Here is a 16,956-nt window from a genome sequence, read left to right on the forward strand (position 1 = left end):
TGTTACTGGGAAAGTTGGCCCATTACAAATATTGCTCCATAAATCCGAATTCTTTCATCTAGGTCTTAGGAGGCCTTTCAAAATCCAGATGATCCAGTAGAAAATGCAATATGGAATTTTGCTCCAGAGTCAAAACAACTTTTAAAATACTTCTGCTTATTCAAGTTAATTTCTCCCCCAGGAATCTGAAATTAGGTGTCATAAGGTAAAGATTAAACAAACAGAGCTGCTTTCAATAATTTAATCATTACATTCATGCCCTCCCCCATAAACTTGCATGAAATATTAAATATCATTTTTTAAAACAATTTGGACACAATTACACACACATCCGGAAAAGAAAAAAAAAGTTTCTCTCAAAAGTGCCAGTGTTTTGTTTTGTTTGGAAAAATAACAACACACAATTAGAGGTAAACAATATTTTCTTCAGCTGGATCTCCAATCTCTCCATCTTGTCTGGTCAATGTCTGTAGATCTAGCTCTGCTTCCGCTGTAAATGTCAGCGGTTGAGGGCGATGTCGAGTTGAGTCCTGGGGGGTTGGGAACTCAGTCAGGGAGGTGACCAAATCTGCAACAAACATACAGAACAGGTTACAGGAAGTCAGCTTGGGACCCACGGGCAGGTGACACCACTTCTCAGTAAGTCAGTACCTTCCAAGACTGGGAAATGCAGTGCCATAATGTCAGCCACAGAGAGAATGGCCAAGCCCAGTGAGAACAGAACAAAATGGTTATTTGACGATGTAATCAGTAACAATCTAATGTGATTGGTTGTATGCACAGGCTTCTCCTGTAGCTAAAATCTACCTTTACAAAATACTCCCAGGGAAGTGTCAAATGAATATAGACCCGTCAGCATCCATGGACTGTTAGAACACTGTTACTGCTGAGAAGGGGGTATCTGTTTACTTTTAAAAATGATTCAAGGCCTTAGAAATACAGTATATACTCTAGTTGTATAATAAAGCACATTTGCATCTGCATAGCACCTTCCCTCAGAATATCTCAAGATTTAAATAATGGATCTGGGACTTTACTGATGTGGGCAAGGGGTGAGGAGTAAGGAGTTGAAGGATGAAGGAGAGCTTCCAGCCTCACCATTATGCAAATCTGTTAACACTAGGTGAATTACTTAGCAGGAGCAGCCAGATTCCTAGGGAAAATCATCAGTTATAGACTATGACTGGGCTTGTTTTTTTTCTGGTTGCCTAGCAACAGCAGGGCACTGTCTATTCTCCCTTTGTCTGGTAAACCCTCTAATATTATGGTTTAAAAGCGGGATAAAGGGGGGTTTTAGTGTGAAGAAAAGGAAGACACTGGCTGCCAACTATTTTCTCTGTACTTGTTCCATTGACCACCCACCCTGAGGCTCGGCCATAAAGGAAAATTACAAATAACCAGCTTCTGTCATGGCAAAAGTAGAGGGCCAGTGAAAACAAGGGAAACCCTCAACGAGATGAACTGACATAATAGCTGCAACAATGGGCTTAAACATACCAATGATCATGGAGATGGCACAGGACAGGGCAACATTTCGTTCTGTAATACACAAGGTCACCATGAGTCAGAGCCAACTTGAATGAAGGCAACTAATGACAAGAAGTCAGGGAAAAAAGCAGTGTATCTATGGAAATCCAGGTGGGGAGGATGTATAGCCTGTACCTGCTTTTTTTTCATCCATTAACAGGAGGCCCTTATAGCCTTGCCACATTTTATTCACAGCCTCTATTATTTAGATGGATGCACATAACTGCTGGCATTTTAATGATATAAACGCATGTGACTTTTGCCCTCCTGACCAGCATCCTTGGTTGCTAGGAAGGTAGGAAGCAAGGCTCCATCTTTGGTGATGCAGTGCCCTTTGTAACACCTCATTTCATTACTTCTTCCACTAGGAGGTGGGGTCAATGAGGCAGGAACAGCTAGGGCCTCAGGAAGTAGACAAAGGTCACCTGGAGGAGCAGTGCCAAAAGCTGAACTGTGCTGGTGAAACTTAGAGGATGCTGGGGGTGGGGGTATGGGGAAAAGAGGAGGTGAGAAGGTAAGGCTACTCCAGCTCTACTCAAATGTTTAGGCCATCCCTGACCATTTAATTACTAATGGGGCACAAAGAAAAAGATCCATTTGCATTGAGGTGACTCGTGCAGCTTCTATTGACCCTGATTCCAAATCCTATCAGAAGGAACTCAACAACTACTGAGAACATAACCACTGAAGATGCCTATAACTATTTCCCAAGTGTCTTCTCTGGACACAGAAACTGTCCCAGGTCTTTTGTGTTCATCATCTCTTCAATCTCCAAAATGTTGTAACTCACAATTTGCACACTGGGAAACTGAGGCTCAAGCTAGTTAAAGTCCTTGCCCAAAGTCAGGCAGCTAGGAAGATCTGAACTCAGAGGACCATCTTTACTTGGGACACTGTGCTCATCTGATCAAGATTCTTGTATGATTCTCATTTCTTTTTGAGTTGAAAATGACTCGACCATCTTTTCTGAATTAAGAGACACTGGACGTTTAATAAGGAGCCCTGGTGGTACAGTGGTCAAGTGCTCGGCTGCTAACTGAAAGGTCAGTAGTTCCAACACACCAGCTGCTCCGTTCCACGGGTGAAATATATGGCAGTCTGCTTCCGTAAAGAATACAGCCTTGGAAACCCTATGGGACAGTTCTACTCTGTCCTACAGGATTGCTATGAGTTGGACTCGACTTGACGGCAATGGGTTTGGTTTGGATGTTTAATACTTATCATCCCTTAAGTACCACATTGTGAGAATCATTTACCCCAAAAAAAGACATTCTGAGCGCCTCATATTGACACACCAATTGTTACATAATCAGGCAAGAGCAAAACTCCCCAGGCAATAATTCCACTATTAGAAAGACTACAAATCAACCCATAATGCTCTCCCTCCTATTTTACCACACTGGGAGAAAAAGTATGCCTGTCTGTGGTCACAACACACTTTAACACTTTCAATTCCTTTTCTCAGCTATTGAATGAATGAAACCATCTGTAAAAATGGCGTGGCGGGGATGTCTGACCTCCTCTAACTTCACGAGTAGGAGAGAGAATCACCATCAGCATCAGCCCAAAGCTGATTCCTATGAAGTGGAGGTCAGACATACCTCCCCTCTCCAACCTTTTTACCAATTCTGTCACCAGACATCCCTCCTATGGCACTCTCTACTTCTCTGCTGGGTTTGATCATTTGTTGCGATGGCCACACAGAACTCAAACAGACCACACTCACAATTATGAGGTTTATTAGGAAAGTAACAGGTTACAATTTAGGATCAGAAATGACTCAGGATATGATTCTTTGATCAGGACAGTCTCTTCTCAGACATGCCCACAGGCAGGCCTCTCTCTGGCCCTCAGCCCTTCAGCCCCTCAGCCAGGCCTCTGCCCTGCTCGGGCAAGTGTTACAAAGCTCTTTAGCTCCATCGATAAGTGCTCAGAGGCACACCACTCTGCCAGTAAGCCTTAGCCCGAAGGAGCTCAGCTGTCTAGCTAAGTGGGTCTGCGAGCCTAGCTCCACCAAGTGCCCAGAGGCACCCCACTCCACCAGCAAGCACCTGGCCCAAATGTGCTAAGTTTTCTTGCTCCGTGGGCCAGAAAGCCCATCACACCATGTCCTGCAAGTCTCCTGGTTCTGCTGCCTCTGCTGCTGCCATTTCCCTGCCACTGCTTCTCACTATCTCTCCCCATCTCCACAATGACAGCTCTCGCTCTCTCTCTGTCGCTTGGGTCTCAGAGGCTTTCAGTGCAGGGATCCTGGTCCAAAGGATGCACTCTACTCCTAGCTCTTCTTTCTTGGTGGTAGTGAGGTCCTCTCTCTCCACCTCTAGAATGGTTCATTTTAAGCCTAGCAGAATGGCAAAACTGACCAATCCCCTCGTGAGTGCTCCATACACCTTATTTGCATGGTTCCAGCCCCAAAAGGGTGCTACACACCTTATTTGCATTACTAACAAGCTATCCAACCCCCTGGGTGGGCCACAAACACCTCATTTGCATAGTCCCACCTAGTCATTTGGTGGAAATTACAATACCATGGTGAGAAAGGCCATATAAAAGCAATCCATTGCACTGTACCATCTCACCTCTAAAAAAAAATTATTGGTTTAACTACTGACATTTATCATTATATAACTTAAACAAAAACAAAAAGTTCAAAAGCTTCCATCTATCAGATACTGATGGATTGGCAAACAGTTTGCCCAAGCCACTACATGTCACCTCCTAGCCAACAGAAAGTCCAACCAGGGTCCAAGAAATACTACATTGAGAATGAAAAATCATCTACTGAATGAAGCAGCTGGGAGGTGATTGCTGATAAATGTGACAATGCTAGGCAGACTGGAAGCCCCTAATCAATGTAAGTTTCCTTTCTCTAGGGTGCGAAACGTGTAGCAAAGAGTCCAAAACACTGGTGAATCTAGGTACCTGGGAAGTCCCCTTAATGGCTTTAAAAGAAGCTTGTTCAAGAAAAGCCAAAGAACCAAATATATATCAGAAATAATTATTTTTAAGTTAAATTATAGGCTCTAGTTCAATAAGATAGAGAACCAAGAATGAATGGGAGGGAAAACTAATTTTTATGTGTGAGCTGGCTGTAGAAATTTAATCAGGGCTTTTTCACATAAGAATAAAAATATAGGAGAAAAACATTTCTAGGTGAGAGCTTCCTGGACCCTGAGGTGAATGGCTCACGTTGTAATTCCAGATATATGACTGGATGTTGTTTTGGTTCTGTGTCACCTGGACGGGAACTCAATTTCCTTCTCTATGTTCCTTCTTGGTTTCCACCTGAACTATGTAGACAAGGTCATACTGTCTGTCTTTGAAATTAGAAACTGTTCTGTGATTTCTGATTTTATTACTCCATTTCAACCCTGAAAGGACTCCAGCAGAGCAACTGTATATTTCTCAAGGCCAGCCACCTTTTTCCACAGTTTTTACCCTAGAGAGCGTGATCCTAATATAGAACTCTAAACTGAAAAAACACTTGTTAAAATAAAACTTCACTGATGCAGAAAGCAGAATTCTTGGGGAGTAAAATTAACCATTCAATTTCATTTGTAATCAAAATGCCTATAAATTGATGGACATATAAATAGAATGCCTCATTTTTTAATAAGCAAAGAAATATTAATACAATCATAATTGGCTTAACTAAAAACCAAATACATTACAGTGAGATGAAACTTCAAACTACCAAGAACCTTTCAACCAAGTGTCTCAGCACAACTTTCCCTCTTACTTGACATAAAAGAAATAAGTTGATCCCTGGACACTAAAAAAAAAGGACAAATTAGCTGAAATTCAAAAAAGGTTTAAATGTGTGGCTAAGCCAAGTGGAGAGGTAGAATCTTGGTTCAGGGTTTTTTCTACTACATAACTGAGCTTTTATTCACACACTAAAACATCCTACTCCACAAGAAATCTCCTTACTTACATTACGGGGACACTGTGGTATCTAAGTCAGGCTTCTAATGAAGTTTTTAAAAAATTATAGGTGCCTACAATTTGGCTGGAACTCTCTCGTAGGTATGTGGGACAGAAAATATCTGTCTACCAAGGGTTATGCATTGCACACATCACTGAGAGCCAGAGACAATTCCCTAAGTTTCCCTATTTTTAGCACTTAGTTGCAGACTACTGGTTGACATTTGTGTTTAGCATTCTCATACTTTTCTCGCGTGCCACTGTTGAAATTTCTAACTAGCAGTGAAGAGAATGTGGGCTCCGGGATGACATACAACGATATAAATCAGCCCGGGAAAAGCTGACACTCGGCTGGATGTAAAATCAACCTTCCCTCCATTGGCTCACCATCATTATCATTCTCTTGAACCAGCTGGATAATTGGCTATTTTCAAGACCAGACTATATCCTCAACGTGTGAAATGCAACCATGTGCCAAATTAAACATAAAGTGCCTCCTATACTGGGAAGCAAAGTGAAATCTTTTAAAGCACAAGGTAAAATGTAACCTTGGGCAAGTCATTTCACCTTTCTGGGTATTAATTCATGGAGGATTAGACTAAAATCATTAGTCCACCACCTCTTGCCATTGAGTTGACTCCAACTCCTGGAGACCCCAGGTGCGTCAGAGTAGAACTGTGCTCCATTGCTCCATACGGTTTTCAATAGCTGACTTTTTTGAAAGCAGATCGTCAGTGAGTCCTCTTAAACCGCTTACTTACACTGTATGAGAATTTTTGCATCTGTACTTTGGCTCAGTGACGGACCAAACAATATTCCAGAGGCGCAACAAACGAATGCAATTTTTCAACTACTTTATACTTAAGAAATGCAATCAAACTCATTACCTTAAATTGTATCACCAGACACTTGTCCCACCCCTCCATCTTGAATCTTCCCAACAACACATATTTGAGGTGAGCCCACACACAATCCTGAAACGTTAGTGTTTGGAAAACTGATGAGAGATAATGTTCACAGTCAAAATCTGCACTTGAGTTCACCTCCTGGGAACAGCAAACTTAAGAGTAACTTGTCAGAAAGAACAGGTTTGTGACAAGTAGAAAAGGGTTGTCTATCATCTCAAAGTATTTAATTAATGTAGTCTTTATCTACATGTCTTTTTCTGAAGAGAAAAGCAGTTTAAATCAAGATCATTTTTAAATGAAAGTGTTGTTTAAATCTAAAAGCACAGAACCACCAGTACGACTTTCATCATAAACATCAACTGTCAAGGTCTGAATTTAGCTCAACAGTGTACTTGATGGCCAGGCACTCAGAAGCCTGGAGCTACAAAAATCATGTTTAGTCTAAAGTTGAGCTCACTGATGACACATTGTTCCACCCTCTCCCTGTCTTATCCCATTGCATCCTCCCCAACAAAGGTCACAAAACAGAACTTCGTATCTTCTTGTCCTTGGCTCTGTTCTTGTTTATTTCAGTCAAGCATCTGACATGTACATCTTATTACTATACTCCTTGTGCATGTTCTTAAAATCAGAATTCTCACTTTGCTCAAATAACTACCTCAAAAAAAAAGAAAAAGAAAAGATTTCTTCATTATTGTTCCAACTCTGCAAATTAAGATGTGTTCTCTATTTGATGATCAATTCATGCTTACACTCTGAAACATTTAAAAAATCGTTTCCTGATGGCATTACTGGCAATCACTACCTTTTCTCAGGAGCACTAATGTACGACGTTTTCCTTCTAATAGAAAACATTTATTGTGCAGAGCTTGAGGTACCTTCAGAGCAAAGGAAAATTGGTCTCTGTCCCTAATTTTGCTCAACCTAATTTTCCACAGTGAGTCACAAACAGGCCGTGAGCCTCTGGCATGAAAACCATCCTGGAGTTGATATCTGAAGCAAACAATCTCAATTAGTGTGATGATTTCCTTTCCTATTCCTCACGTACCAATACTATACCCGAAATAAAATAACTGGAGTATGCTCTGGTGTGTGTGTGTGTGAGAGAGAGGTGCAAGTATAAATTTATAATGCAAGAAAGCAAACTGTGTTATAATTTTTTTAAAGTTTTGACTGTGAGAGTTGGATTTTATTAACTTTCTTCTCAGTAATTAATATATTTGGAATAATCTATGTTGCCTATAAAAATAATGCTGACAAGAAACACAGCAATTGAAGCAATCAAAAAACCATGATATGATATATCAGTCCTCTCCTCTCTGCTGTCTCAACTTTGATTTGCTCTCCCAAGGAACACTGTTAAGGAATGATAACATTAGCATCAGCAAGCCTCAAGGGAGTATGGGAGAAGGCCTTCCACCTTTCTCTCTTCCTTGAGAAGCACTTCATGGTGTGTTTCTCTAGCAAGGATACTAATAGATACTAGGGTAAAATAATTCAGTGGTCAAAAAAAGTTGATGAAATGTTGTGTTAATCAAGTTTTTTGACTGACAGATTCCTCGGAACTTTAATATGCTCTCATACGTTGTAAATCAGAGAGGGAAACTCAGTATGCAGCACCCCGACACTCATTTAAACAGGGAGCTTTTCCTCACAGTGTAACTTCAATGTCATATACTTTGAGAAATAGTGCACTAGAGAATCAGAATCTACTTATAGACTAAGAAAGAGATAATAAATGGTCAAGGTGCCAGAAGAAATCAGGGGGAGGGAGAGGGGAGCTGGAAATAGGTGAGCTTTTTCAAATTCATAAGCTCCTAACCCTGTACCTGAGAATAACCAATGAGCTGGTGATTAGACTAGGATGATTTTGTAACCCTACTGAAATAATAGACCCAGGCAATAATTATCAATAGTTGTTAAAGCCATTAGGAAAAAAGTTGATGGAGAACTCGATGATGGATCAATTAAGTTGATAATGTCTGAACCCACAGATCAATCTTAACATCACAAAAAGAGACAACCAGACTTTGCATGCCTCATGAAGGGATGCAATAGGAAATACACAATATCGTCTATGAAGCTTTTTTTCGCGTCAAAAAAATAGCCTGTTTCTAATTGAACAACTATTTCCAACTACAGAAAATATACTTTACAGGAGATAACCAAACCCAAACCCATTGCCAATGAGTCGATTCTGACTCATAGCAACCCTACAGGACAAAGCAGAACTGCCTCATAGGGTTTCCAAGGAGCGACTGGTGGATTCCAACTGCCAACTTTTTGGTTAGCAGCCTGAGCTCTTAACCACTGCAACACCAGGGCCCCTTACAGGAGATATACCAACCAAATGCAATGTATGAAATTATTTGGATCCCAATGCAAACAAATTAGTTGAGAAAAAAAATTTATGAGACAGAAATGTAAGTACTAACAATATGATTTTAAGTAATAAATGTTAATTTTTATAGGCATGATAATTTTTTTTTTAAAAGAGTGCTTATCTTTTAAAGAAAGATATATTTTTGGAGGAAATAATAGGATGTCCTGGATCTGCTTCAAGATAATCCAATGTGAGAGGAAAGAGAAAGAGGCACTGATGAAACATGATTGGCCGTGGGTTAGTAATTATTAAGTTGGGTGTGGGTACATGGGGTTCATTAAACAATTCTTTCTACTTTTGTATATGTTTGAAAATTTCCATAATAATTTTTTTAAGTTCATAGCCTTCTGCATATTTAGACTATAAGACTGTAAAGGGTTCTGTGTTATTCCAACAATGTAACTTCTATACTTCTGATATAAACAAGACCTTGTAGCAATAAATTAGAGGCCTACTCTGGATGCCAAGGTTGTTTGGATCAATTTAATGCAACTGGATGACAAGTCATTGGCAACTGCTGTGTATGGGTTTATTCTGTATTTAGAAAGATACACAGATTGTATGACTCTAAGCCATAAAATGGATAAGGTTCATCTGAGTTTATAGCTACCCATAAAAAATGATACAGATGCCGGTAGAGTCTTTCCTTTTGCCTAGATGTCTAATAACATCTCCTAGGTGAAATGTAATTCAGAAAATATCTTGATTTATACCCTGGGTGCATTTGTCCATGGCAATTAATTGATAAGGTTCTTCTGGAATTTGGATTCCTATTCTTTCATCTTTTAAGTCTGAGTTTATTTAAATCTAAAAGTAATATTTAAGAAATAGGAAATAAAAGTAGTACTTCTAGTCCAATAGTATCAAAATAAATTTCAGGTCATAACAATACTAGGTGTCAATACATATTGTCAAGCAAATGAATGAATGAATGAGTTATTGCCTAATTCAAAAATTAGAAGAAGCCTGGTGGCACATTTGTTAAAGCACTCGGCTGCGAACCAAAAGGTTGGCGGTTCGAACCCACCACCCGTTCCACAAGAGAAAGATGTGGCAGTCTGCTTCTGTAAAGATTTACAGCCTTAGAAACCCTGTGGGGTCTCGATGAGTCAGAATTGACTCGACGGCAGTGGGTTTGGTTTTGGTTTTAATTCAAAAATTCTATGTGCTCTAATTAGAGTCATGAGGTGTGATCAGTTTGGAATTCTAATGCTTAAGAAGTGCTTTAAAATTTCATTTAGTCTGATCCTTGTCTTCTTAGCTGAATCCAATTGAAAATGTAGTCAAGATAGAATTGCATTACAGGGGTTCTCCTGTTAAGCCGCTAACATTTTTTAGGCCTTGGGTAATAACCATCACATCTAGAACTCCTGTTTTCTTATTTGTAAACTTCAGCACTTGAACTAGATAGGGGTCCTCAACCTCTTCCCCACCACAACACTCAGGATGATATCCACAAGCAGAGCACACTCCCACTGGCTTCCCAAATTCAGGGCTGTGACACAGATAAAATATGCTATAGATTATTAGCAATTCCTGGCCTATAGCAGTAACTCCAAGTCCTTCTCTCCACAGAAAAATATGTCAGAATACAAGTAAGGGAGACAATTGTTATTATGAGGGCAATTCAATTTTCTCTAATTTATAGTTACACATACCAAACTTTAGTCATTTACAAACTTTAGTAGTAAACAGATTAAAGTACAAAACTCCTTGATCTGATTTTTCAGGGTTCTTACAACACTAACTTTTTATACTTATACAGTGTTCTCCCCAAAAAGTTCAATGTCTATAATTACTTTTGAGGTACTTCAAGGAGATTCTTAAATATAAATAGCAAGGCTGTGGGAAAGCCTTTAAAATTACAAAACCACATAACTTGTGAGTATCAGGCACTGTTCTACATGCTTTGCACGTATCTTATTTAATTCAATTCCCACACCCAACCAAAATGGTAGGTGTACTATGGAATATGAAAGAGGGAGCCTAAAATACACACAGAGACAAACCTACGAACTACCAACATTTCGATTAGCAGCTGAGCGCTTAACTACTGCGCCACCAGGGCTCCTTAGGACAAGGCATCTTAAGGATAAGAAAATCTCCCAGATAGTAGAATAAAAATATGGAGAAACAGAAATTAAATAAGGATAGAAAAATCAGAGGATTCATCCACGAGGTTCAATTTCCAACGAAAAGAGTTCAAATAAGATAAAACTAAAGCAATTGTTCCAAAAAAGGAAGAGAAGAAAAAGAAAATTTGCCAAAATTAAAGCAAATAAGTATCCAGATTAAAAAGAACCCACTGAATTACCATAAAAATGACTTCAACAAAAAAAAACACACTAAGGCATATATTCATAAAATTCACACAAAGGGGAATAAAAAAGAAATCCTAAAAGCTTTCAGAGAGCAAAAACAGGTCACAAGCAACTGATTAGGGATTAAATGGTGTCAGATTTCTTAGCAACAATCCCAGAAAGTGGAAGAATTAAATGCTTCAAAATTCTAAGGGAAAATAATTTTTAATCTAGAGTCTTAAACCCAGATAAATTATAAACCAAGTGTAAAACTAGCAAATTAGATAAATAAATGGAATGAAACGAAAAAAATATGTCAACTAATACAAAAAAATTTACTTCCATTACATCTTTGCTCAAGAAGGCCCTGGAGATGTGCTCCGTCAAGAGAATACATGCAGTCCCTGGGTTACGAACAAGATCCATTCCGAAGTCTGCCTTTAAGATGAATTTGTAGCTAAGTCAGAACAGGTACATATGATTCTTATTTACCTTCAGTTGGTCAAATGTTTGTCTTAGTATATAGCATATATTTTACCTTTCTATGCATATGAAACACTTAAGAAACACTTCCAAATACACTAACACATAGTAAACATAATAACAATAGTAATAATATAAGTAATAATAAAACTAACTACATACGGTACTACCCTGAAGAGAGAAAGAATCTCTGTGTGTGTGTATGTGTGTAGGTATACAGTATTGTAAAAAACATTAAACAGTTCTTAAAAACAGTTTAGATAGAAAAAAAAGAACTACTGAAGTCAGGCAGTGTTTTCATGAGCATCAGAAAATAGTGCCTGTGTTCATTATTATGAACCATTGTATTTAACTCAAACTTTTAATATAATAGGCTTTATGTATTTATTTTTAGTCACCAACATAAATGGCAACTATACACATGAACCTCGCCAGATGGAATACACAGGAATCAAATCGACTACTTCTGTGAAAACAGATGATGGAGAAGCTCAATATCATCAGTCAGAACAAGGCCAGGGGATGACTGTGGATCAGACCATCAATTATTCATATGCAAATTCAAGCTGAAACTAAAGAAAATTAGAACAAGTCCACGAGAGCGAAAGTATGACCTTAAGTACATCCCATCTCAATTTAGAGACCATCTCAAGAATAGATTTGACTTGTTGAATGCTAATGACCAAAGACTGGATGAGTTGTGGAATGACATCAAGGACATCATACATGAAAAAAGTAAGAGGTCATTAAAAATACAAGAAAGAAAGAAAATACCAAAATAGATGTCAGAAGAGACTCTGAAACTTGCTCTTTAACGCCAAATAGCTAAAGCAAAAGGAAAAAATGATGCAGTAAAACTGCTGGACAGAAGATTTCAAAGAGTGGCTCTAGAAGACAAAATAAAGTATTATGATGACATGTGCAAAGACATGGAGATAGAAAACCAAAAGGGAAGAACACACTCAGCATTTCTCAAACTGAAAGAACAGAAGAAAAATTCAAGCCTCAAGTTGCAATGCTGAAGGAATCTACTGGGAAAATATTAAACAATGCAGGAGGCATCAAAAGAAGATGGAAGGAATACACAGTCACTATACCAAAAAGAATTGGTCAATGTTCAACCATTTGGATCAGGAACTGATGGTACTGAGGGAAGAAGTCCAGCCTTCACTGAAGGCATTGGCAAAAAACAAGGCTCCAGGAACTGATGGAATACCAATTGAGATGTTTCAACAAACGGATGCAGTGCTGGAGGTGCTCACTCATCTATGCCAAGAAATTTCGAAGACAGCTACCTGGCCAAACAACTAGAAGAGATCCATACTTATGTCTCTTCCCAAGAAAGGAAATCCAACCAAATACAGAAATTATGGAACAATATCATTAATATCACATGCAAGTAAAATTTTGCTGAAGATCATTCAAAAGTGGCTGCAGCAGTCTACAGATGGGGAACTGCCTGAAATTCAAGCTGGATTTAGAAGAGGATGTGGAATCAGGGTATCATTGCTGATGTCTGATGGATCCTGGCTGAAAGCAGAGAATACCAGAAAGATGTTTACCTGTGTTTTATTAACTATGCTAAGGCATTTGACTGTGTGAATCATAACAAATTATGGATAACATTGAGGAGAATGGAAATTCCAGAACACTTATTTGTGCTCATGAAGAACAAGAGGATGCTGCATGGTTTAAAGTCAGGAAAGGTGTGCATCAAGGTTGTATCTTTTCACCATACCTATTCAATCTGTATGCTAAGCAAATAATCCGAAAAGCTGGACTATATGAAAAAGAACGGGGCATCAGGATTGGAGGAAGACTCATTAAAACCTGCGTTATGTAGATGACACAACCTTTCTTGCTGAAAGTGAAGAGGACTTAAAGCACTTACCAATGAAGATCAAAGACCACAGCCTTCAGTATGGATTACACCTCAACATAAAGAAAACAAAAATCCTCACAACGGGACCAGTAAGCAACATCATGATAAACAGAGAAAAGATTGAAGTTGTCACGGATTTCATTTCACTTGGATTCACAATCAACACCCATGGAAGTAATAGTCAAGAACTCAAATGACATACTGCATTGGGAGAATCTGCTGCAAAGTTGTTGTTGTTGCTAGGTGCCATCGAGTCGGTTCCGACTCATAGTGACCCTATGTACAACAGAACAAAACACTGCCCAGTCCTGCACCATCCTCACAATTGTTCCAGATGCTTAAAGAAAAGGCAGGACCAGACTATGATATCAGAGATGAGTGCTAACTCTAGGTGGCTCAAGTGCTTAATGTGACAGTGAGTGGTGAGTCTGCAACTGCTGATGTGAAGGTAGCAGAAGAATTCGTTGAAACCTTAGATAAACTAATTGTAGGGGGAAGTTATTTACCCTAGCAAATTTTTAATATGGACAAAATGTCCTTATTCTGGAAGCAAATGCCTGAAAGGATCTTCATCTATAATATGGTGTTCTCACAGTGTCCAAATCACATAACGTCCTATTTCACAGAACGTATCACAGAGGTTAAGTGACACATCACTGTACTGTGGTTTAAAAACGAGTATTTAATGCTACATGTATGAATGGAGTCCCTGGGTGAAGCAAATGGATAAGCAGTCAACTACTAGCTGAAAAGCTGGTGGTTTGAATCCACCCAAAGGTGACTTGGAAGACAGGCCTGGAAATCTGCTTCCAAAAGGTCACAGCTTTGAAAATCCTATGGAGCAGTTCTACTCTGCACACATGGGGTTGCCACGAGTCAGAACTGACTTGACAGCAACTAAGAACAACATGTACGACTATAGAGTGTTGAGTGAAAAAAAAAGCAGGTTCCAAAAAGATATATATATATATACAGTAAATTGTTATTTATATAATCATTAAAAACAAAAAATATGATATATGATTTATGGATACATACATAGGTAGCAATAGCATAAAAACATACCATGTAAATGAAATACAAAATTTTAGAAAAGATAAGGGGGAGGAACTTTGGCTCTATCTGTAACATGTGATTTCTTTAAAAAAAAAGAAAAAAAGGCAAAATGAGATAACTGTAGCAAATACAGTAAAATGTTAACATTTGTTAAATACATTGGTAATGTATATTTTATATAACTTTGTGTATGCTTGAAATTTTTCATAATTAAAACCTTTTATTTAAAAAATGCATAGAAATACACAGCAGCCAATTACATGTGTGGTATTTATTTGGATCCTGAGTAAAAAAAAACAAGCTGTAAAAAGTGTACACACACATTCACACATGCATGACATTTATGAAACAATCAGAAATTGAAATACTGACTATATATTGATATTATGAAATTACTGTTATTTTTCATAAGTATGATAATGGTTTTAAAAAAGAGAGTCCTTATCTTTTACAGATATGTACTGAGCATTTATGGATAAATAAATGTTTACAGATGACTTTTAGAATTTGCTTCAAAATAATACAGGGTGTGTGTGGGGTGTGAGTCTAGATAAAACTGGTCATAAGTTGCTAATTTTTTAATTTGGGTGATGGGTACATGAGTGGTCATCAGACTATTCTATTTCTGCATTATGTTTGAAATTATCCATAATACATTCAGGAAGACAAAAAATATGTCAAGTTTGATGTTTGAATAGTTGAAACGAATTAAGGTATTCAAATCTTGAAGTCCCTGTTAAGAAGCAGGGATAACCTTTTAAGAGTATGCTGAATTAATAACATGTAGGTCTACGCTACAAGGACAGGGTAGCATTTCCATGGCACTGAGTTCCTCTTAAGGATCTAGAGGCGAGGGACTTCTACATACCACGGACACAAAGCCGACTTTCCAGAAACTACATGCCTCGTGATCCCACCCACACCCCAAAGAATTATGCCTCTCATTTTGCTGAGGGAAGAAGAATTAAATTCATTTCTCTGCCAGCTGAATAAGGCAGGAAATTAACCTAGGAATTTTAATGCTGCATTTACTTCTGGTTCAGTAGAGGGAAAAGCAGCTGTTAAAATTCTTAAGCACACAAGGCACAGTGTTTTTCTTTAAACCAGAAGAAGGCAAGCAATTAGATCAAAACACATCCCAGCTAATTAGTTCTACCTGCCACTTAATAATTATGTTATTACCAGACTTAAAAAACAAAAAAAACCTGACATCCAAGTCTTCATTTTAAAGTTCTGCAAATAAGTTTTTTTCTCTTGATCAACTGCAAAATTATGACATGTCAAAGAATTGATATGTCTATTCCATTCTGAGAAATTGATAATTTTCAGAACTTCAGAGCAACATATTTTTTCTTTTTTAAAAATGAGAAACATTAATTTTGAAATCCTTATTATTTGCTTGAAATAACATTTGCTAAGGAACCAAACCCTGAAATATATTTTCCGATTGCTGTGTTAAGTTTGTCAGTCACTCAAAAATGATTATAATTTTAAAAGTATGACATAATATATAGAAAGGATGTGTTGTTCAATGCAGACTTTAACTTCCTTGGATGTTCTTTTTACATGTATGTTTGTGAAATTGAAATATTTTTATAAATTTTGTTATTAGAAAAGTAGGCAGTTTGCAGAATAGAGCCGAAATAAAGACCTTAAACTATTAAAATAGCAATCACAAAAGAACATGTAAGTCACAGGATAAAATTGGACCCATCTCTTCATACAGGAAATTATTCAAGGCTGTCTTGTGCATACAGATGTCACATGGATCTACTCAAGTTGCTTATACTTGTGCTTCCTGACACATGACCAATGATTAATACTGGAGCCTAGAGAAAGATAGCTAATTTCTCATTAAATATCCACCAAGTAACATAAATTTCCAAATTTGCACTATATTCTCCTTCTTTTAGATAGATCTCTTCTGTCAACACCTCAAGAAGGAGTCGTAATATTACCATGTAACTAAATTGCTCATTAGTAGAATCAGCCATCATGAGTGAGAATCATGAAGAGTAGCCTCAGCTCCTCCCTTACTGACCAGCAGCCCTATCTCCTTCTGGACTGCTAACAGCTGCTGAGGATATTGCCCTCAAGAAGCCTATTACCTCACAGGAGAACGATGTGGACACAGATAACTACAATAAAGGTAGTCTAAATGGCTATGTGAACACTACCCACAGGAGGACATCCCTTCAGAGACCTTCCAGAGACAGAGAGCTTCCAGATGCAGTGGCCAAGAAAGATTTCAGAGAGATGATAGTATCTAAACTGAACCTTGAACTGACCAGGACATCACCAGGAACACATGGCCTCCTCATATAGGATGTATTCCAGGTGGAGTATGCCACCACAGCAAAAGGAGAAAATGTTAGATTTCATCAAGAAAAGGAGAGTTGTCAACTTTAGCTCAAACCAAGGGGGAGAGCTGGAAAGTACATTCTGGAGGTCCTTGAATGGTGTGTCGGAAGTTTTAACTTCAGGAGATAAGCA

At 38.3% G+C, this 16,956-nt stretch overlaps 1 protein-coding gene across 1 annotated transcript in view; it reads right to left on the bottom strand.

Moving 5' to 3' along the window:
• Nucleotides 1-404: 404 nt before the first annotated feature.
• ARHGEF28 (Rho guanine nucleotide exchange factor 28) overlaps nt 405-16,956 on the bottom strand; it is a 138,408-nt gene continuing 121,856 nt past the window's right edge. Inside the window, exon 28 of the mRNA XM_004374500.2 lies at nt 405-568. Coding sequence (XP_004374557.1) covers nt 405-568 — 164 coding nt within the window. The remainder of the gene's footprint in view (nt 569-16,956) is intronic.

This window comes from Trichechus manatus, unplaced genomic scaffold (assembly GCF_000243295.1).
Source record: "Trichechus manatus latirostris isolate Lorelei unplaced genomic scaffold, TriManLat1.0 scaffold00029, whole genome shotgun sequence".
Classification (NCBI taxonomy): domain Eukaryota; kingdom Metazoa; phylum Chordata; class Mammalia; order Sirenia; family Trichechidae; genus Trichechus; species Trichechus manatus.